Here is a 22,600-nt window from a genome sequence, read left to right on the forward strand (position 1 = left end):
CTCCCTGCCATCTGAGTCCTGATCATGGCCTCGAAGCTCTTTCTCCTAATGAGCTGCATTTTCTGAAGGCAATTATGTGTCAGCTTTCTTTCTGGATGAGGCACTGGGATGTTTAGAAGAGTCTTGTTAGTAACAGTATTCATCTTCCCAAGCAATGAAATGGGCAGTCATGTATCATAGACACCCACTAGCTTCTCTGTCTCTCAGGAGCCATGCTTGGCTCCAGGCCTGCTTTCAGAGCTAGACTTTATGCTGTCACATCCAAAAGGCACAAGGCTGTCACAGTTCATTTTCTATGGGGTGAGGGCTTGAGACCCAGAAGACATTGGCCTAACAACAGGCAGTTATCTGACCTAGTGTCTGTCTGGAGGTTGGACAGAGCAACAGGACCCTGAGGCTGGATATTGGTGTGAATTCTGTGGTTGAGCATCTGCACTTGGCAGGGGTGTTGTGAGTAGCACATCTGGGGGATTGGTTCTGGTGAGGAAAGCCCTAGGGCAGGGCACTAAAAGTGCCTGGCTTTGGAGACTGCTCCACTCCAGCTTGGCACTGCAAGCAACTGTCTGTTTGTTCAGCAGAGTGATTTGCTGTCTTTCAGGGAGGGAAGCCTTGGAGCTCAGGCTGGAGAGCCTAGGAGGTACACGCCTAGAGTGTACCTTTACCACCCCTCACCTTCTTTTTTATTTCAGCTTGGGCCCTGGCTCGAGCCCGTTGCAGCCGCTCCTCCTGCAGCTCCCTCTGCATCCTGACCTTCTCTTCACGAAGCCTGGAGACAAGAGATGGCTTACAGGGACCAGAGCCTGGGAGGAATCTCCTTTTTCCACCCAGGCTCCAGGTCAGCCCATGCCCTCCCACATGTAGAAAATGCCCCCTCTGCCCTTTCAAAGCTTTCAGGGGGAAGGCAGATAGGGCTATGTAGACACCATGCTGGCCTTGAGGGTGACCTGGTTCAGACCACACACCCCCAGAAAGCATGTCTTCCTGGGTCCACATTTGTGTCTTCAATCCCTGTACCCACAGTCCTACACCCTGGCATCTACCTAGGACATTAGTCTTAGAGCAGGTGCTGGGGCTCCAGAGGAGGTGGTACCATGCTTGGACAGACAGACTTGACAGATAGTTGTGTCCCATGAGCCCTATCCTCTCGAACCCACAGAGGCCTGGCCTCACATCACAGAGTCCTGAGCCTGTCTCTCTGGTCAGGAGACTCATGAGGCTGGACACTGACTAGAGTACCCTGCACAGAAGGCTGGGCACAGTGGCTCACCTCATGCGCCGCTCCCTCTCCTTAGCCTTCTCAGCCTGCTCAATCTTGGCCTGGGGCACTCGCTCCAGATTCTCTAGCAGCTCGTCCAGCTGGTGCTCCACCACAGTCAGCATCTGCACTGTGCCTAGGTTGGCCTCCTGCTGCATGCCCACACACTTCCGGTACACATCTAGCACCTTGAGGTTCAGGCTCTCCAGCAGCTCGTCCTGGGGACAGTCGGCCAGCGGTGTGGCATGGCTGCAGGCCCCTGCTCACCCACATGTGATCACCTGCCTACACCAGCAATCATGGCTTGCCAGCCAGGATGGAACAGCCACAGTGTGGACTTAAGAGAGTGGGGTGGAGCAATGGTACCTGCTTTTCTTAGCCAGAATAGTCCTGGTGCTCCTATGGTCACACCTGACTCATCTCATATCCCAGCCCTTCCTCCAGCTTCCTTAGCAAGCCCATTGAAGCTCAGTCCCCTGTTCCATGGAGCCATGCACTGACCACAGTCTGTGAGGCCCAAGGTAGATGAACTCAGAAAGCAGGTAGCAACTGCTATGTGGGTGCTGAGTGGATATCAGTGACCAGCAGCAGGCAAAAAGGCTTAGTCAGGCCTGGCCATGGTAGTTCTTGGCCAAGCAGGAGGTGGGCCCCTGGCCTGGTGTCTAGAAAGAGCTAAAAGCCGAGTGAGTGAATGATACTTCTGTGTTTGTGTGCTGAGCTCCTGGCCCTGGTCCCTACTCTCAAGTGTCTGGGAAACCTGCAGGCCTTGAAAGGAAACGGGTGAGCAGACCCCTGGGGCACATGCCACACCAAGCACCCAGAGACAGGAAGTGGGCAGGGCCTAAGGTTCTGGGCCTGGACCCTGCCCTGAGACACTCCTGTCCCTACCTGCTGGTCACCCTTATACTCCCCGAAGTGGAAGACGCGGGCTTTGAGCTGCAGCTCTGCTGCTGACTCCTCCTCCTTGGAGATTGACATCATCATGGTGGTGATCCACTGCTTCAGCATGTTGACTTCTCTGTCCCTGCAGAGTCAGACAGTTCCCTCAGCACCCAGGGCTCCCACTGGACAAACCTAGTAGGAAGAGCCCTGTCCTGAGGCCATAGGCCTAGAGAGGTGGAGCTCCAAGACAGTTCAGGAAGAGCAGTCACCCACCCCTTGCACCTGGTGTCAGTGGGAAAGCCACTAGTCACTTGCCCTCAACATCATTAGCTATTTGGATCTTATGGTGTTTCCCAAATTGAAATTCCATTCTGTTCCTAATTTGTGATCCATGGTGTCGTTTTACACACTATTGGGGTTCAACTTGTCTTCATCTCCTTGAGGTCTTCATATCTACAGTGATAAAACACCCTGCTCTGAACCCCTCTCTCCTGAGCTATCTGGCTGACTTGGCATCAAGGCCATGCTGGAGTATTCCTCCTCTTCTGTCTTTTGGAGATGACTGAGGAGTGTCATCCTTTCTCCCTTAAATGTGTGAATGTATGCTGTCTGTGTTTTGAGACAGGGGTCTCTCATGCCTGGGGCTTGTCAGTGAGCTAGGCCTGCTGGCCAGCAAGTCCCAGGGATTCCCTGCTCCTTCCTTCCCAAAGCCATAGTTATAAATGCATATCATGATGCCTAGCATATATAGATAGCCAGTATGTATTATGTATGTATGTATGTATGTATGTATGTATGTATGTATGTATGTAATAGCCATTATGTATTTAGCCATATATAGAGAGGTGGGGGGAGTGAGGGAGAGAGAGTTGGGAATCAAACACAGGTCTTCCTTCTTGCAAGGCACGCACTTTACTAAGCCATCCCCTTAACCCTTTAAATGTTCTGCAGAGTTATCTGTTATCTAAGACTCTTTTGCTAAATTTATTATCCATTCAGTTTCTTTAATCATTTTCTCACAAGCTGTTTTCTGATTTTCTTTTCCTAAGAAAGGGAGCTGAGTTCATGGGCTTTGCCTCAGAAACCACATGTGGGTGTTCCTGGGATAGCTGTTGCCTATCACCTGTGTCCTGCTAGGAGCATGAATGACTGGCTGTATTGAGGGAGAGCAGGTCCTCTGGGATTCTGAGAGGCTCTTGGCCTCTCTACAGAGTATCTCCTTGTGCCTCCAGCCCCTACCAGGCTTCCAGAAAACTGTGTTGCTTAACAACTAGTACTTCCATGTCATTCTGGAGGTAGCTATGCTGGATCAGTAAGGTGAGTTATGAGGAACATGGCTCCCTGTCTGGACACTGAAGCCTCAGCTGGATCGGGACCTAGGCCCTGGCTGCTTCTGTTGCCTGAGCTGCCTGTCTTTCCTGAGCCTCTGGGTGGCTGGATCCTCCCTGTTCCCCAGCAGAGTACTGGTCCACACAGTGCTTTCTTGCCTGCCCCTTACCTGATGTCACCTGCCCCTCACATTACTCACTTTGTCTTCTTCCTACCAGTCAATGTATGGGTCTGTCTGCTGTCTGCTGCCATCCAGCAAAAGCTCCCATGGGCAGGCCCAGCCTGATCCTTGCAGGTCTTGGGCCCACCCAGAAAAGTTGCTCAGAGTTTAGGGACTTGGAGGATGAGCCTGAACAATACCGCCCCCACCCAGTATCCTAGCCCAGCCTTCCCTACTCAGCCCCCTTGGGCTCTGGAATGGACCAGCAGGAGAAACTGGGATGGGATGACTGGTAGCCACACCCTATAGCAAAGATTATGGGCCTGAGCATCCAGTGAGACCAGCTTCTGCCTCCCCTGCTGCCTTGCTGGCTACACCTAGGATCCTGGGTTTCCTTAGGGTCTTTCCAGAGTCCTGGGTCTTCACTGTGCTAGCCAGGCTTTGACAGATCTGTCTTCCCAGGCCCCAACCATCCCAGACTGGCTCTGGCCTCTCAGGTGGCCCTATGCCTTCCCATGCAGCTGCACCTCTGCTGCTTGGTGTCCACACAAATGCTGCAGATCCCCACAAGACAGATCTTCCTTCCCTCACAGCCTGGGGGCCAAGGGTGTGTTGTGAAGGCCTCTAATACTTCTCCATAACTGAAATGTCATGAAGACCAGCTTCCAGCCGCTTCCAAACCATGCTCTAGGTGGCCTTCCACATGGCAGGGCTGGCTTCCCACGGCCTGGGTTAATGGCAGAAGGGCTGAATGGGAGGTCCTCAATGCTGCCTTCTGATTGAAGGAGGCTCCAAAGTCCTGGTATCTACCCAGACTCTGTGCAAGGAAGGGGACAGCTGATAGTTCAGTGGGGCAGGAGTGACAAGTGGGGACAGCATGGCAACCTACATGCGGATCTGGGTGTTTTTCAGAGTGACATTCAAATCATCCAAGGTCTCTTCCATCTCCTGTGTGTTCTGAATGAGTGACAGGTTCTGTTCCTCCAGCTGTGTGAAGACATCCAAGAGCTGCTGGGGCTCAGTGAAGTACAGTGCCAACTCCTGTGAGGGGTAGACAGAGGGTAACGTATAGGACAGGGCCTGGTGGGCAGTGTAGAGTATTTGATAAGAGGGGAGAGAGCCCAGCCACAGACCTCCCCATCGCTGTCAGTGTCGTCTTGTGATGGCACCGTAGAGCTTGATCTGAGGACAGACAGTGGGGTCAGAGCTCCTGGGCCAGACTAGGCTACAAGTGGTAGGGCGGAGGAGAGGCTGTCAAAGGACAAAAGATATGGATGAAGAGTGTTCCCTCCCCCTTCCCCCATATTGACCAGATGTAACACCAGCCCCCATTAAGGTCCCACAGCCAAGAAACACTCAAAATTCAGTCATTGGTCTCCAATTAGAACAAGACTAACTTCTCCTGGTCCATTACTCTCCCCTGATTTGTCAGCCCTCTCTCTAGGTGCAGGCCCTCACTTCCATTGTACTTACCTTCCTACTTACCATTCATTTTCTGAGTGCACCCTGAGGTCACCTGGATTGGGTCTGGTTATATGCCCCACTCACAGCCATTGGGCATACCAAGCTCTTCCAAGCTGACTCCAAGCAGCACCACACAGGGCAGGGACTGTCATGAGACAGCTCACACGGGTGCAAAGAGGCTGCATGGCCTCAGCACTGTATGGAACCCACCTCCACATGCTTCCCAGCCCTTCCCAGTAGCCCCCACAGCTGGGCTGGGCTCAGGAGGTACCCCTGTGTTGTATGGGGAACAGGTGGGGTCAGCTTACTGCCTGATGCCCAGGAACCTGAGGTGGAAATGGAAATACACTGGTGTGTAGCACTCTACGAGCACAAAAAGTTGTCTATGCCTCACCCCTGCACCTTCTGTGGCCTTGTTACAAATGAGGAATTTGGCGGTAGCACAGCTCAGCCACTGACTCCAGGTACTTCAGGAGACTGCTGAGCCCCCCTGCCTTTAATCCACCCTTCAAAAGGATATGGTCTTCTCAGTTGTGACCTTGTGAAGCTCACAATCCATCCAATTGTGTTCAACACACACACACACACACACACTTTTTATTTTGTTTTTCGAGACAGGGTTTCTCTGTGTAATCCTGGCTGTCCTGGAACTAGCTCTTGTTGACCAGACTGGCCTCTAACTCACAGAGATCTGCCTGCCTCTGCCTCCCGAGTGCTGGGATTAAAGACGTGTACCACCACTACCTAGCTGGCTCCCAGCTTCTTAAACTGTGGGTCACAACCCCATGTGGGGTTGTATAGCTAAATATGAGAATTATGGGAAAAAATGAGCAACAATGAAAGGTCTCCTAACATGCAATGACGAGAAATTAATTAGAAATCAAAGTATAATAATCTGGGGTGTTTTTGACAGTGCTCACCCATGGTGCATTGTGAGTTCACTACAGACTTGGTTCTGAGCACACATGTGCACTTCGCACTGTGCATGCTGTTACACCATACTCCACCAATAATGCTGTCTGGAACACCTTGACTCAGATCTGAGGTTCAGGCTCAAGACTACATTGCAAGCTGCAGGGTTTTTACTGTGCATCCAAAGTGTCTGCTCTCATAGAAACATAATGTTTTAATTACAGAAAACAAAAAGTATTTTCTTATAATCATTCCTTAGTATGCATCAAATTATATCTTTGGGATGGCCCTAAGCATGCCTCTGGCATACTATGTTTATGCAAAATGGTGTTCTCAGCATTGGTGATTATAAAATCAAAAACTGATCAACTGAAAAATACTGAAGATGATCTGCATCAGGCAGTATTAACTATCCAGCCAAGATATGTAATTATTCATGTAATTATAAACAAGCACACCCATCTCATATGCAAATTTGACTTTTCTTTTAATGGTGAAAGTGTATATGTACCAGAAAGTTCTTTAAATTCCTTTAGGATTTGTGATCAGTAGGTGTTCAGTCTGTGTGCCTAGATTATAGACCATATACCCTGAGTACTATAAATTTGCCAGATACAAGGTCAAAGGTGGAAGCCTGTCCTTACTGACAGGGAAAGGGACCAGGGTTCAATGCCAGGCCAGCGTGGTCAGGAGCTGTATCCTCAGTTCTCCCAACACAGAGTTCAGGGCTGAAGTAACCTTAGTAGGTAGCTGGCATTGCATTGCGCTCTGACCTCTTGGAGCCTCTGCATCAGGCTCCCAGCCAGCATCACCAGTCAACATGCATCCATTTCACTGATGGTGGCAAATCTATCTCCAAGATGCACAAAACCACCACGCACAAGAAGAAAAGATGCCTACAAGAAGGGAAAGCAGGAGTTTCCCACAGCCCAAAAACCATAATTGGGAAGTTGAGCAGCTGAGGGTACCCTATGCAGACACTGGGAAAGGGATACAGCGTGCAGAACCGAGAAGGGGGTCCAGATGGTCCTGGAGCAGGGGAAGACAGAAGATGGGGCATGGGAAGAGGAGCAGAGATTGGGACTGCTACTGAGGAAGTACCCATTTCTCATCCCAGATGCCCACATCCACACCAGTGCACTGACACTTGCAGCACAAACGCACTCCAGGGCCGGCAGAGATTTCTTAAGAAAGGGTATGAGATGCACCCACCATAAGTGCAAAGGTTGGTAGCATGGCATTATTGAAATTAATTTTTCTCAAAAAGCAATATTGAAGATGTGACGTCAGAATACCACCAAGTCGTATAAAGAGCCAACAGAGGACTGACAGAGGGAACCAACTAGCCAATAGAAAGATGAGAAAACGAGAACACCCAGTGCCAAGACAGGAATTTGTCATCAGGAAAATGTCACTAAAACACGGATACTACTTGGCCCAGCAGTGACCCTGTAGTTTTTTCCCCAATATTCTGGAACTCTGACATGCTGACCTCCAAAGGATAGCCTCCAGACAGGAAAAGCTGCCCCTGGTACATCCAGTGAGGAACAACCCCTCCAGCCCCACCCACTCCCCTCTATTATGTGTCACACTGGGGCTACTAACTACCTCAGTCACCTCAGGGCAAAAACCAGACACCCTAGGCAGCTCTGGGGAATAACCCTCAGCTGGTTTCCCTCTCCTTGCCCTGCCCCAGAGCCACATGAAATTCCTTGTCCTTCCCCTGTGACCCTGCCAGCCTGGCTGTCTCCTTCAGTGGCCTTTGCTTCCCCAACGCCCCTGGAAACCACTCACATCCTGGAGTCCAGCTCGCTGTACAGGCTGGGCTGGCTGGACTGACCAACCTGCGGGAGGCTCTGAGTGCTGGAAGGAACCTGCCCAGACCGTGTAACTTTTGAGGGCTTCTTCAAGCTCTGAACCTCTGTGGGGAAAGGAGAAGGTTTGTGTGTGTCCCTGGCATGAGGGTGGGTCCCCTCTGGATTGGGGCAGCCATACCTTTCCACAGCAAAGCTGTCTTGCTCTTATTGGTAGACCCTACAAGAAGCAAAAGAGAACCCCATAGGACTACTGCTGGGCCCAGACCTCACTGGTAATTCAGGCCCTCAGCCCAGGAGGAAGAGAGGGAGGGAGATGCTTAGGAGGAGAGCCCTTGATCCACCTGGAAAGCCCAGGGCCCTGTGGGAAGGCTCCAGTTGAGCTCCTGGGTGTTCAAAGTGGGTATTTCTATGTGTGGAGCCATCCACGACATAAAGGACCACATGGGGCCCTGTACAAACAGGGTCCCTTCAAGCTGGGCACAGGCTCTCTGCACCACTCTCAGAGCCCACCCTTGGGGGACACCCTTATCTTGGCCCCACCTCTGTCCCCTAATAAGGTGGCCATGCTGCTGTCCTTGGTGAACTCCCCAGGCTCCTTGGCCTTTCTGAGAGCCAGGCGCTTCTCCTCCTGCTCTTCCAGCCACTCCTTGGGTGACAGCTTATACAGGAAATCCTTGTAGATCTTGTAATGTTGCAAAGTGTCTTCGAATTTAGAGATTTCACTGGGTCCAGGGAGGGATGCAGAAAGTTAGGCAGTGTCCATCATCAAGCCCTAGCTGGGAGCAGCTGGGAAAGAACCTTGCCCTGCAGGGACCAGAACACTCAGGGTTTCCTGAGTTGTGACCCTCTGTGACCTCCAGGGTTCTTATCCATGGGAACTCTGCCTGCTGCTCTCAGCCTGGGCCACAGTGGTCCTGTGTCCTAATGGTGTGGCCTCAGGAGAGCCACTGAATCTCAGCTTCATCAACACCCATAAAACAGACCACAGCCTCCCACAGGGTTTCAGTTCTTGAAAGGCCTTTGTGTTCCTAAGCGGCCCTTGGCTCCAGAGAAGTGACAGGGAAAGGTACCCCCTGTACTCTACCTTTTGATGTTCATGATCTGGGCCGTGAGGTCCCGGATTTCAATGACCTTCTCCATCTTGATCTTGGTTTCTTTCTCAGCCCTGGGGGAGGGGGAACCAGGAGGCCACTCATGGATCATTAAAGATCAATCAGAAATGAATGAAGCCATGGCCTGGGCCTGGAGCACAGGCCAGGTAGGTAGCTAGTGGGGTAGCCTGGGATCATAACTATAGGTTGAGATCAGGGCCTGGCTAGGGCTCGAGGTTCCAGGTCCGGGTAAGTTTGGACTGGACCTGGTCCAGGGTATGGGTTTTCACTGGCAAGGTCACAAGGGCCTGAAAGCTCACAGTTTCATGGCCTGCACTGAGCTACGGTCATTCTCCCTGAGGAACTCGTCAAACAAGGTCGCATCCTTCTCCAGGAACTTCTCAGCCCTCTCCAGCCTGTTCTCCTCCCGGTTCGCCAGCATTTCTAGCCGCTGGATTTCATTGCGTTTCATTGCCACGGCATACTGTGGGCCAGCAGAGCAGGCATGAAGGTACCTGGCTGGACCAGAGTCAAGCCACAGGCTGACTGGATATAGCCGTTCCCACCTGGAGGAGGAACATGCTTCGCTTCTGTTTCATGTAGTCATTCAATGTTTCAGGCTCCACATTCTTTTCTGCAATAAGACCCAGAAGGTGAGTAGCGGGGAGAGGCTGGAGCATCTGTAGGGTTTTCTTGGATTCAACCATCAGATCAGAAATATGTGGGAAAGAACCACATTTGCACTACAAGTAAACAGAATTCCTTCGTCACTACAAAAAATTGTCTATATAGAATACATATTGAATCCACAATGTACACATCTATGGATGACTCAGAGAATACAAGGGAGCATAAATACAATTTGAGCATCCCTGTAGGTTCTGACATCAAGGGGGCTCCAGGAAGTTGCTCCCTGGGATGCTGAGAGGTGACTGCTAGGCTCCTCATGGTTGGTGACTGTATAACTTGGGTCTCTCTTATTATAGGACCCCCCCACAACTCATGAGGCTGGCACAGTTAGAGGAGTCCAGAGCTGGCCATGACCTATCATATGCTGCAATGTGACCAAGATGACCAAGACCTGGAAGGCAAGTTTCAGATATGGCCTCCTCACTATAGTTGGACTGCCCATTGACTGTGAGTTGCTGGTTGTTGGGTGGGCCTAAGCCTCTGTAAACTGAGCTTGCCTCAACCTCTGCATACCATGCAGTCTCCATATGATCAGCATGTCCTGGAATTGTGGCCCAAAAAGCCAGAGCTCTTCAAGGTATGTGGTGTCAGACACACAGAGGGCTCTTCCAAACTCTCTCTTGTTCCTGCTTCAGCACAAGGCAAGGGTGCTGTACCTTGGGTCATGGCCAGCTTCCAGGCAACATTGTTGCGGAAGGTGTGCAGCTGCCGGGCCTCAGTCATCAGCTCCTGGTTCTCCGACTCCTCTTCTAGCTGCAGCTCCCGGCGCAGGCTAGTGTGCTTGGCGGACACCTTGGATGAGTAGGTCATCTTCTGGTGCACCCTCAGCATTTTCTTTTGCTCACGTTCCTGGGGGAGGGGAAGGGGGAGGCAGGCAGTCAATGGGATCTGGGCTCTTGTCAGATGGGCTCTCGTCTCCTGTCAGGCCCACACATAGGGAGGGAGGACACACACACTCACTATGCTGCACACTCTGTTGGTGCTCTTAGAGAGACTGTGGGTTCTTGCACACAACCTCTAGGGTTGAACAGGACAATGACCACCTGAGGATGGGACCCAGAAGGGACAGCTATACCAAACACAGGTGCCATTTCAATATGCAGTCAGATAACAGTACCAGCATGGCTAAAAGATCATCATCTGTCCCTTTACCCAAAGTCCCCTTTAACTGAGACCAAGAATTTGATTTGCTAAAACTGACAAAAGACTTAAGGAACTTAAATCTGTTTCCAACAGTTCCTTCTGCAAGATGTCCTGCCACCTGGCTAGACGATTACTGGTGGCTGGCTGTCTCCACTACCCTGCACCTCTGTGCTGCTCACAGGGTGGTATCATGATCCATCCCAGGATGACAGGAGAGGGGGATACTCCCTGCCTATAGCAGCTCTCAAGCCCAAGTGCTGTCTAGCATTGTGGGCTTTGCACTGAAGTCTTCTCATCAGTCTGTTTTCTGCTGGGACCCACTGAGTGGGGAGTACTCCTGTAGGGACTCTCGGAGTAGATGTGTGGGGACTTGATGAGGGATGTCCTTCTGTATATATGATTCTCTTATTTGTTGATGAATAAAACTCTGGTCAATAGAGGCAGGAGATAGGCGGGACTAGGAGACAATGAGAGTTCTGGGAAAGGTGGGAAGGGGTGCATCAGGTGGGAAGAGGTGCAGCAGGTGGGGGAGGGGTGCAGCAGGTGGACTGCATTGTCTGGGCTTGTTCCTATGCTGGGCTGTGGGATCCAGTGCTGCCCTGACTCCAGGTCACATGGCTAAAACAAGAGGCAACAAGCTGAGGAGCAAGTAAACAGGTTGGGGCACTCCCTGTGGGATTCTAAGCAGGGGCGAGGTTCATAGAAGGGGACCTGTGAAGTGTGAGACTGGTCTTGAAAGACAAGAAGAATTCTGGGAGAGAATGGCATTCCGCACAGGGGAAGGGGGAAGAGGAAGAGAGATTGCCACAGCAGCTGAGGAAGCCATCTGACTAAGGCCCAATTGTCATGAAACAGGTTAGAGGCGACAGAGCCAGGCAGGGTCTGCACTTTATTTTGTAGGAAAAGTGAGCCAATGATTGTTCTGGATGGAGAGTGAGTTGAGGAGGGAAGCTTCTCAGGAGAGGCTGTCCCAGGCCCAGATACTTACTTCAATGGCTTTATTCTGCTCCTGCTCTCTATACAAGAAGAAATCCACATCCCCTGGTATGTGGAAAGGGTTACTTGAGTCAGATATAGTCACATGCACTGGAGAAGGAAAAAATAGCCTCTGTCTCACACTTGAAGTCTTCTCCTGGGTCCTTAAAACCCATGAACTTTCCTCTGTGGTTTAATCTGGGTGTCTGTCTCATCCATCTGCATCTATCCTGGTGTGAAAATCCCAGTCAGGCTCCTTTTACACCAGAGGGAAGCCAGAGCCTCCTGCCCAAAAGTGATAGAACTGAACAGGTTTCCTATGGGTGGGGCAAGTGGGGTGCAGGCCAGGCCGATTCCTGGAGGCTCCTAGAAACAGGCAGAAATCCATCCAGGGAGCCAGGAGCAGGCCCTGAGCTGTGCTCATGCTGGTCTACTCCATGAAGCCCAGGCCATGCCTTTCTCTACTACACTGATTCGGATCCTAGTGTGAACACCTAGTGTGAGCTCCAGGGGTCCAGGAAGTCAGAGGAATGAACAGCACACAGGGTCCCCATCAGTATGAAACTCCAGGACAGGTCTGCAAGGCAAGAGGGTAGTGTGGTAAAGGCTGCCAGAGAGCTCTGGGAGAGAGGAAGGGCAGCTGTGTCCACATTTATGGCCACATGGAGTTTTGGTCAATGGAATGTGAGCCAGAACTGTTGGATGGGGCTTCTGGGATGGCCCTTTCCTTCATGGCTGAGGTAATGAGAGGGTGGTATTTATAGTGTTTGTAGGGAATTGTCTTGATTACGTTGATGTGGGCAGACTCTGCCCGCCATGGGCTGTACTGTTCCTTGACAGAAAACTGAGTCAGACACATCAGCCCTTCCATGACCATGAGACAATCTGTTATTTGAAAATTCTGGTGAGACAGAAAGACATATTATGACCTGGTCACCCAGATGCCCTCTCAGGGTTTTCCCTACAACCTCCTTGTGTTTCTGTTGAGTGCTGTACACCCCACTCTGCTCTGTACCCTGGAGTCATCTGGACACACCCTAGCAAAAGGGCCAGGCTTAGCCTCTACCCTGTTTGGGAAACTACCTTTGCTTTTCTTTGGACGTTTCTTTTTGTCTTCAACAACGGAGGCGGAACTGTTTATGAACTCCAGGCTGCTTCCTGGTGAGACAAAAAACAAGAGCTTCAGCAATGACCCAGTCTGGCCCCAGAGCTAAGAACATTCGCAAGCATGGTGCTGGGTTCCAGACATGCAGCACCAGCTCAGCCACCTCTTGTAGCCTCCAGGTCTTCAAGGGAGATGAGGATGCTGACTTTGCTGAGAAGTAAGACTGTGAGGAAATGGCCATGAGCATCTCTTCCCTGAGAAATGGAAGGAGGAAGCTGCTTCAAGGCTTCCCTTCCCTCTGCCTCCTATAAGCAACAAGCCCCTGATTCCTCCCATGGCAGAATGGAAATGGAAATATCCCATTCCTTAGGAAGCCCTACCCCATTCCACCTGAAAACAGTTCTGCTAACCTGTGATCAAGAAATCTAAGGTGAAGGGCTGGGTTGGTCCCTGAGGCATGTTCATCTGTGATTGAGTCCAGCTGCCTTACTGACCTTGTCACCCAACACCCACAGAAAAGAACCTTGTGGCCCCTCCCAAGACAGTCAGGACTCCAGCAGGGGAAACAGAAGAGAGCAGAACTGAGCTGTGCAGGTAAGTCAGGGATGGCTGTGGTCCCAGGTACCCGGGAATGAAGGAAGTCTTAGGTGGAAGGGTGAGAGTGAGGAGCCCTGGAGGCCCAGAAAGCACGTCTGACCAGGAGGAAGACAACATGAAGGCAAAGGGTGGGGCAGCTGGAAAGTGAGGCACCTTGGGTTCCCCAGAGCCCTCCTGCCGAGTTATCCTGTTTCCTAGAGTCTATGGGAAAATTAAAAGATACTAAAAACCAAACACTAAATACAAACACAACAAAGTCTAATAGACCAGAACCAAAACCAAGTCAAAATTGTACTTCAAATCTCTATTCTTAATTTTTTTTAGAAAGGCACATACATTGTGTGAGAAGCATTCTCACCCATTCTTTCTGCTCAACAGAGGTTTTTTTCACCTTGAGAGAGTGTCCCTGTGTGTCCTAGGCTGGCATCAGACCTACTTGCCTCAACCTCAGTGCTGTATCTCTAGTTTATCTAGAGATAACTAGGTAACATTAGTGTGCCTCTGAGGGCACAGGCACATGTGTATATACATACAAACAGGCAAAGCATCCAAACACATAAATATTTTTAAAAGTCTTCAAGAGTACATGAATTTGAGACAAGGAGGGAAGGGGTAGATCAGGGATGAGTATTACCAAAATACAGTCTCCTAAATTTTAGAGATAGCTTCAGAGTTAAGAGTGATCCCTGCTCTTTGCCACCTGTAACTCCAGCACCAAGGGAAACCCTCTTATGGCCTCCCAGACACCTGCAAGCATGTAACAAAAACATTTATACATAAATAAAATAAATATTTAACAAAATACATTTTGTGCATGCACAAACACCTCTTGCTTCCTCGCTGCATGCTGCAGCATAGCTGAATCTTGAGGACCTGATGCTAAATGGAAAAAGCTTGTCATAAATGTATCTAGCATCCATGATGGTTGGGATGAATGCAGGTCAGGTGCCCCCATTGCTTCAGGGCTGTCATCAGTCCTTGTGATTAATAACCCGTGTTGAAGCTGTGTTTCTAAGGAACACCAGGTTAAGGTGAATGGCATTGTGAGTCCCACAGCAGAATTCTCACCTGTCCACAACTGCACCCCTCTACACACAAGAGTTATTGTTCCTTGCACTGATTTCTGACTCACTTTACTATGGAAAGTTCACGTGAGCTGGGTGTGGTGGCACACACCTTTGATGGGGCAGGCAGGTTCATTGAGTTCAGGGCTAGACTGATCTACAAAGAGCGTAACTAGCAGTTAAGACCCTATCTCAAACAAAAATGTTCATGTAACTGCTTTCATGGTAGAATGGATGTCTTATTTCTATTGCTGTGATGAAACACCATGTCCTGAGTAACTTGGGAAGGAAGGGCTTATTTCACTCACAGTTCCATATCATAGTCCATCAAGGAAGAAAGTCAGAACAGGAACTCAAATAGGGCAGGAACCTGGAGACAGGAGCTGATGCAGAGGTCATGGAGGGGTGTTGCTTACTGACTTACTCATTCTGGCTTGCTTATCTTGCTTTCTTATAGAACCCAGGACACCAGTCCAGGAGTGGCACCACACATAATGGGCTGGGCTCTTACCTAGCAATCACTAGTTAAGAAAATACTTTATGGCTGGGTCTGTCCAGGTGTTTTTTCATTTGAGGTTCTCTCCCTTCAGATGATACTAGCTTGTGTCAAGTTTACATAAAACTATCCAGAACAATGGGTCACTCCAGGTCACCAGAACTGTGTTCTAAGACCAGAGTCACTTACACCAGACTCAGTAAACATGTTTGTAGACAGACTTTTCTTTCTCACCAGTCAGTTCCCAAATAACCACCCAGAGACCTATTATAAATGCTTAGCCGGTAGCTTAGGTTCATTTTCAGATAGCTCTTATAATTTAAATTAACCCATTTATACTAATCTATGTGCTGTTCCAGACTCATTTATCTCATGCATGTACTCCCCATCCTGCTCACTCTCCTTAGGCCTCCACCTTCTTCCCAGTGTTCTCTGTCTTTCTCTCCCACCTAACCTCTTCCTGCCTAGCTATTGACCAGTCAGCTCTTTATTAACAATGAAAGCAACACATCTTCAATGTGCACAAAAGGATTATTCCACACCATTTCCCCCTTTTTGTCTAATTAAAATGGAAGGTTTTAACTGTAACATAGTAAATTATATACAGCAAAAAGTTATCAAGTAAAAATGAAAAAAACTCTATCTTTGCGAGTCTAAAATTTTATACCTAATTTACCTTTTATAACTAAGGAAAACTTTTAATTTAATTATTCAGTCTTTAACTCCATCAAAGACCCCAGAAGGGTATAATGTACCTAACTGCTTTTGTTATATATAACTTTACTATGTTAAATTTAGTTAAAGGAAGAGATGTGGAATATTCCTTTACACTGTGTGAACATATGTCATTGTGATTAGTTTAATAATAAAAAAAGCTGACTGGCCAATAGATGGACAGGTGGAGGTTAGGTGGGACTGTCAGACAGAGAGCATGAAGAAGGAGGAGGAGGAGTCTCTCTCGGGAGTCTCAGGAGTCACAGAAACAGGAGATAAACTTGCCATACTAAGAAAAGGTAACAAGCCATATGGGTTAACTGAAAATGTAAGAGTTAGCGAGTAAAGAACTATAATAGCCAGAACATGGAAAAATGAAAAAAAACTTTTAAATAAATACTTTTGGGGGGTTTCGAGACAGAGTTTCTCTGTATTGTCCTGGAACTCACTCTGTAGACCAGGCTGGCCTCAAACTCACAGAGATCCGCCTGCCTCTGCCTCCCGAGTGCTAGAATTAAAGGTGTACACCACCAATGCCTGGCAATAAATAATTTCTTAAAGTTAGCTAGTAACAAGCCTGAGCCTTTGGCCAAGCATTTATAATAATAAGTCTCAGTATGGTTATTTGGTAACTGGCTGGAGTAACAGAAAAGTCCACCTACACGTGTCTTCTTCCACAAATAGGCATTTCATGTTGGTACTTGGAACTGGTCAGCGGCGTAGTTGCGTTTGCATTCAGTTGGTTAAGCTGTCTATTTTATGTGTCTTTTACTTGCAAGTTAATGTCTAAAGTCCGTGGCTCATTCATGTGACTCACACACACCTAGCTGAACCAGCTCCTCGCTGGACCCTGGAGTATCTTCAGTCATCATTTCCCAGCTTTGCAACGTGTTCTCTGGATCACCAAGGTTACCACTATTGACCAGGTCCCTTGCGCTGCCACCACGGCACAGCCCCAGCCTCTCCTCTGAGGACCCACCAGCACCTGAGGCCTCCACAGCTGCTGTGGGTCTGCTCAGCCCCCTGAGCAATCAGTTGCTGGTGGCCAAGAGGAAGCGGTTATTTGTGCAGCCACCACAGTCTTTCCTGCACATTAGGCCCCTTCTGGATTTAGGTACAACGATGTGCCCTGTTCTGGGCTTGGTGCAACAGTAGAAGGAGGCTACAGGGGGTAGGGAGGGCTGGAGGTTGGTGAGGGGGGAGCTCCAAGTTGGGCAGAGTGGACAGAGACCTCGACAGACAATAGAAGCAGAGGAAAGGCTGAAACCCAGGGAAGAGAGACTGCAGCCAGGCAACAAGGAGAGTTCCTCGGAACCACCAAACATTAAAGGCTGAGGGTGGGAGCTGCAGCACCTGAAGTCTTCCAGCTGCATGCCTTGCCTGCATCTTCTCCTCCTGGAGCTGAGCTCGCAAAGAGCAAACAATCAGGAGCGTCCGGTTTCAATCAGTGGGGGAACCCGCCTGGTCCCGTTGCCCTTTCACCAGCCAAAAATGTGACTGCTTTTCCTGCAGTGCCCTCTCCCCAGCACGGCCAAGAGATGTATGAGACCAGAGACAGTTTGCCATTCAGAGGGCATGAGGGGTTACAAAGCTGCTTCAAGGAGAGACCAGACTGCCACAAGCTCTTCATGGAGCTGACGCTGCTTACCCCTGTGCTCACATGATGATACATCCCAGCCCTTGCTTACCCCTGTGCTCACATGATACATCCCAGCCCTTGCTTACCCCTGTGCTCACATGATACATCCCAGCCCTTGCTTACCCCTGTGCTCACATGATACATCCCAGCCCTTGCTTCCCAGGCTGCCCACCAGTTCAGACCAGCTTGGGCCTCATCTAGGGCCCTCTCCTGACATGTTGTACAAAATTATCCTTAGTCAAAAGACCATCATAGCTGGATCTGTTGGATCATATTTAAAAAGGGTGGGGAAATGTCATGGGACCCTCTCCAGAGTATCCAGCCACCCCTCCCTACCAGCTTTATACTATTCTTCCCTAATGGCATGTAGTCTTGGGTCTTGGGAGAGGGGCCTCCATCTATGTGACTATAGGAAAGCCATCATCTCTGCTGAGTAAAGGCTTTCTAAGTGGCCTTTGGGAGAAACCACCCACACTCCTGTAAGTAACCCCTCACCCATGCTCCATAACAGTGGTTCTCAACCTCCCTAATGCTGTGACCTTTTAATATAGTTCCTCATGGTGTGGTGACCCAACCATAAAATTATTTTCCGTTGCTACTTCAGAACAGTGATTTTGCTACTGTAAGAACTGCAGTGTAAATATCTGTTTTCCGATGGTCTTAGGCAACCCTCAGGGGATCAAGACCCTCAGATTGAGAGCCACTGATCTATAAGGAAGACCCACAAATTCATTGGTTCCAAGTGAACATTAGTGGAATCATAACAGTTTGATGTTGGCGACCTTGGGAGGGGAGAGTAGACATTGTTTATGTCTCTCTCAGGGAAGGAATTTTAGTAACAAGATACTGTCAGATAATGGGCAGATCCTTGACATGCAATCCCAGTTTTGTTAGATCCCAGGGGTGTGAGGACATGTGTGGTGGGGGTAGAGCATGAATGTACGTGCATAGAATATGTTGTGGTACCCCAGGGAAAAACACAATCTGGGCTCTGCCTCAGTCCTTGGTGCCCAGATTCAGTGTGTCACCTGAACAAGTCTGCAATCAGCTCAGAGTGGAGAGATGTACAGACAGAACAGCTCTCCAACACTCAGGCTAAACTGAGGCACCGGAGCACATGGAGTGAGGGTGGGGTCACACACTAGGACCCTAGCCTCCCTGTCTGTCTCCACTACAAGCCCTATCTCATCCACTCATCTTCCTTGTGATGCATCTAGGACTAGAATCACTTTGGGATGTTAATTTGGTTCTGAGCTCTTTTGAAGATCTGCCAGACTGCTTTCTTGGTAGCTATATCTTCACTGCTCCTGGTCCTCATCCTTGGCAACACTGTCCTCTGCATTTGTCATTTATCGACAAGTAGCCTAATGCATGTGAAGGGGCATCTCATCTGGGGTTTGACTTTAACTTCCCTATTGTGAGAGTCTTAGTGGCTGTCATTTGCCCACTTGAGGATGGGTTCTTTGTGGTTTGTGGTTAAGCTTTAGGAGTTTTTTTCTAAATTATGGCTTTTAATACCCTATCAAAGATTTCTAAGTGTCAGATCAATGTCTAACTGTCCCAGGGAGGGTCACAGATCAAGAGCCAGTGGGACTGAGGGAGCGACCTGCTCAGTGCAGCCCCTCAGTCACTGGATGTTCAGTCTGCAGTTAGCATGGCCCAGGTTTCTAGAAGATAAGGTCGCCTTGGCCTCCTTGACACATGACATTCCTTCAGGAACATAAGCCATTCCACCAGAGGCTGTCATGCTTGACCTCTTTGTGTGTGTGTGTGTGTGTGTGTGTGTGTGTGTGTGTGTGTGTGTGTGTGTTTTGATACAGGTGTGAGAGCCAAAGTTTTAATTACTATACCTTAGAGATCCATGAAACAAAAATGCCTCTGATCTGAAAGCCCCTTAACCAAGAACAGATAGTTCCTGAAATGCAGGAGGCTATTGTTTATGGGAGGTAACAAGTCCTATGTTTTCACTCTCCTAAACAAGTTTGTTTGACCCATCTGCACCAGATGTGCTTGATCACATGTGGGTGGGGGGTATGGAGGCAGGAAATATGTCAGGATATATGCTTGCCTCTGATTGGAAATGAAATGAATTATGGGTTTTCCTTCTTAAGCCCTTGACATACTTGATCCTGGTCATTTCTTGGGAAGCTGGGTATTTAATTAATTAAAGCTTGCTTCAAATTTGACTTTAAACTGTAGTAGTAGTCTTAGTCCCGATCAGTAAGATTAACATTTTCTGGAGGCCCCAGTGAGATTAAGATCACCCACCCAAATTCTAAAGCTGGACCTTCAATCCAGAACTCCGCAACTGAAGGGCCTTGAGATGTTCCAAGGCTCTGAGGTCACCTTCAGCTCTTGGACTATCAGAGTGAATGAACTGCCATGCTGAGAAAAGCAACAAGCATCTATGGGGGCCTCCTGGTGAGGCATGGTTTGCTTCTGTTTTGTAGGATCCCATTCTGGGATGTGGAGTGGGTTCTGTCAGTATTCTCCCATCCAGGGCATATAGTAAGATATCAACCACCCACCTTTTTCTGCTTGAAAAGTTTTGTTCCCTGGGGAAAGTTTTGTCTTGTTGGAAAAATTTGTCTAGTTCTCAAGACAGTTGTATATGCTTGTTTTGTTGGAAAGTTCTGTCTGTCTAGAGAGCTGTGTCTCTCTGTTTTGTTAGAAAGTTTTGTCTGTATTTTCTGGTGTGTTCATAACTTTTGTTGCAGGCATGGAGCTGAGCTAGAAATGGGTCAAATATTTTTGCTGTCTCGGCTGCTGACGTAGCCAGTCACCACCTTTGCCATTGCTGCATTTATGGCTGGGGCTCAGAATTTATCTGAGCTCTCTGGTCACTGATCATGAGGCACAGCTGAGTTTTACCAGTGTGTCACAGGGCTAGAGTTCCTAAAGAGATCCCAGTGCAATTGGTTGACCTTAGCAGTTTTGGAAATGATGGTGCCATGTGACAGTCACCAGAAGAAACAGCCACGATGAAATGTGGGCAGGCTGAGATCTAGAGGGCAGGGAATGTGTGTGCTGCCCAGGGTTGGGCCAAAGAGGTGATCCAAACCTCTCAAGAAAACCAAAAGGACTGGAATGAATTCCAGATATTGAGCTTTGGACTGTTTGTACTGTTAGAGCTTGATTTTGCCTTATGTAGAGTGTGGTTATGCCCTGTTTTCTCCCTCTTGAAGTACAAAAAAAAAGCTTACTTTATTTTCTATGACAACAACATCCTAGTTTCAGCAGGAAGTAGTTACAGAAGAAAGCACGTTGCCCCTTCTCCCCCAACAAGCTGGAGTGTTAAATCAAAAGGAAACTCCCTGGCATAAGGAGACAAAATATTGCCTATTGGCACACCAGAAAAGGCACCTGTTAAAACCAAGTAGAGCCAGATCTATCAACAGGAAGATTCAATAGCTGAAATAGTATGATAGGGCACTCAACCTGCTATATAAAACAGTTTATGGTTTAGCATTAAGAGAAAATAGTTATTTCTATATAAACCATTCAGGAATCGTTAGAAATAATCTGGCTGTACTTGGGGAAATTGCAAAAAAGGGAGACTTGAGATGAACTGGTCCCCATTCTCATTTCCAGGTTCCTTTAGATAATAGCTCTGTCAGCCATCACAGAGCCTTTAGCCATTCTGCTTCTGCTAATTGCTGCTGGCTCTTGCATCATTGATGCTTTAACTAAATGATAATTCCTGTCTGGGTACCATTAAGCTGATGGTTATTAGGTCCCAATATACACAGGAACCCATCACAGAGTCAAGGATTTGACTCGGGATACAACTCAAGGGAGGAATGAGAGCCAAACTTACATTTTAAGTTTTGATTACTATGCCTTAGAGATCCATGAAACAAAAGTGTCTCTGATCTGCAAGCCCCTTGTCCAAGGACAGATAAGATAGTTCCTGAAATTCTGGAGGCTATTATGGGAGATAATAAGTCTCTTGTTTTTCACTCCCCATAACAATTTTTTTTACCCATCTGCATCAGATGTGCTTGATCACATGTGGAAAGGAAGTACACAGGAAATATGTCAGGATGTGTGCTTGTGCCTGATTGAGCCTGATGGAAAATGCAATGAATTATGGGTTTTCCTTCTTAAGCCCTTGCCATACTGGGTTCTGAACCATTTCTCAGGAACCTGGAAATGGACCCATCCAGAGCGCATCCACCTGACCAGTATTTAATTAAAGCTTGCTTCAAATTTGGCTAAATTGTGGTAGTGGTCTTCATCTGTATGGGGAAGGTTAACACAGGGTTTCTTTCTATAGCTTTGGCTGTCCTGGAATTGTCTCTGTGATCAGGGTGTCCTGGAACTCACAGAGATACACCTACCTCTGCCTACCAAGTGCTGGTTGAGTGTCCAGCCACCCTCTTCATCAAGCTATGTCCTGAAAATGTACACATCTTACTAGAGAGTTCAGAGTTTTAAAATGGGATGTTCATGGAGGAATCATTCAAAGAGTGAATAGATGACCATATTCCTAAAGGTCTCAAAGGAGGGAGGCACCACAAGTGGAAACTAGGGCAAGCGTATCCCAAAGGCCTGGTGACATGGGTCGGTTAGATGCTTGCCAGGAGGCCTGATGACCTGAGTTTGATCCCCAGAACCCACACAATGGAAGGAGAGATCTGAGCTTCATACACACGATTCATATATAGAAACACACACACACACACACACACACACACACGCACGCACGCACGCACTCACTCATGCATGCACACACAAATACGTGTGATTTCTTTTAAAACCCATGTCCTGCCTTTGAAGCCTCTGAGGCGTGCATCCTAGTTCATCACCTTTTAGTCCCTCTTATTGCCGCCACTCATCCCCATTTCTTGTAACTTCCAAACTGTGCTGGCTAGCTTTGTGTCCACTTGACACAAACTAGAATAATCAGAATGGAGGAAGGCTCAATTGAGAAAATGCCTCTATAAAATCAGGCTGTAGGCAAGCCTGTAGAACATTTTTTTAATTAGTGATTGATGGAGGAGGGCCCAGCCCACTGTGGGTGGTGCCATCCCTGGGCTGATGGTCCTGGTTTCTATAAGAAAGCAGGCTGAGCAAGCCATGAGGAGCAAGCCAGTAAGCAGCACCTCTCCATGGCCTCTGCATCAGCTCCTGCCTCCAGGTTCCTGCCCTTTATGAATTCCTACCCTCAGTACTTTTGATGATGATTATAGGGAACTGCGAGTGAAATAAACCCCTTCCTCACAAGCTACTTTGGTCGTAGTATTTCATCACAGCAATGGTGACCC

General features: G+C 48.6%; 1 protein-coding gene and 2 long non-coding RNA genes across 6 annotated transcripts in view; 2 read left to right on the forward strand and 1 right to left on the reverse strand.

Annotated features, from left to right (window-relative positions):
- The window catches only part of Cfap100 (cilia and flagella associated protein 100), a 42,014-nt gene that overhangs the window by 15,175 nt on the left and 4,239 nt on the right, over positions 1–22,600 (reverse strand). For 2 of the 4 annotated variants that reach the window (XM_040737209.1, XM_040737208.1), the window contains exons 3-16: positions 12,802–12,876; positions 11,732–11,829; positions 10,257–10,449; positions 9,477–9,544; positions 9,231–9,394; positions 8,904–8,984; positions 8,360–8,541; positions 7,998–8,036; positions 7,797–7,923; positions 4,760–4,808; positions 4,516–4,667; positions 2,144–2,279; positions 1,268–1,473; positions 673–766 (exon numbers count right to left, since the gene is read on the reverse strand). In XM_040737209.1, the coding sequence (XP_040593143.1) occupies positions 673–766; positions 1,268–1,473; positions 2,144–2,279; positions 4,516–4,667; positions 4,760–4,808; positions 7,797–7,923; positions 7,998–8,036; positions 8,360–8,541; positions 8,904–8,984; positions 9,231–9,394; positions 9,477–9,544; positions 10,257–10,449; positions 11,732–11,829; positions 12,802–12,876 (1,664 nt within the window). The remainder of the gene's footprint in view (positions 1–672; positions 767–1,267; positions 1,474–2,143; positions 2,280–4,515; positions 4,668–4,759; positions 4,809–7,796; positions 7,924–7,997; positions 8,037–8,359; positions 8,542–8,903; positions 8,985–9,230; positions 9,395–9,476; positions 9,545–10,256; positions 10,450–11,731; positions 11,830–12,801; positions 12,877–22,600) is intronic. The other 2 variants (XM_040737210.1, XM_040737211.1) reach the window with 2 other exon arrangements.
- Positions 7,854–9,998, forward strand: LOC121136601. The gene is made up of 3 exons (XR_005873639.1): positions 7,854–7,941; positions 9,305–9,563; positions 9,897–9,998. It is a non-coding gene; the product is annotated as an uncharacterized LOC121136601 (long non-coding RNA).
- Positions 10,313–15,437, forward strand: LOC121136600. The gene is made up of 3 exons (XR_005873638.1): positions 10,313–10,401; positions 13,339–13,417; positions 14,942–15,437. It is a non-coding gene; the product is annotated as an uncharacterized LOC121136600 (long non-coding RNA).

The sequence above is a fragment of the Mesocricetus auratus genome, unplaced genomic scaffold (genome assembly GCF_017639785.1).
Source record: "Mesocricetus auratus isolate SY011 unplaced genomic scaffold, BCM_Maur_2.0 Super-Scaffold_100676, whole genome shotgun sequence".
Lineage (NCBI taxonomy): Eukaryota > Metazoa > Chordata > Mammalia > Rodentia > Cricetidae > Mesocricetus > Mesocricetus auratus.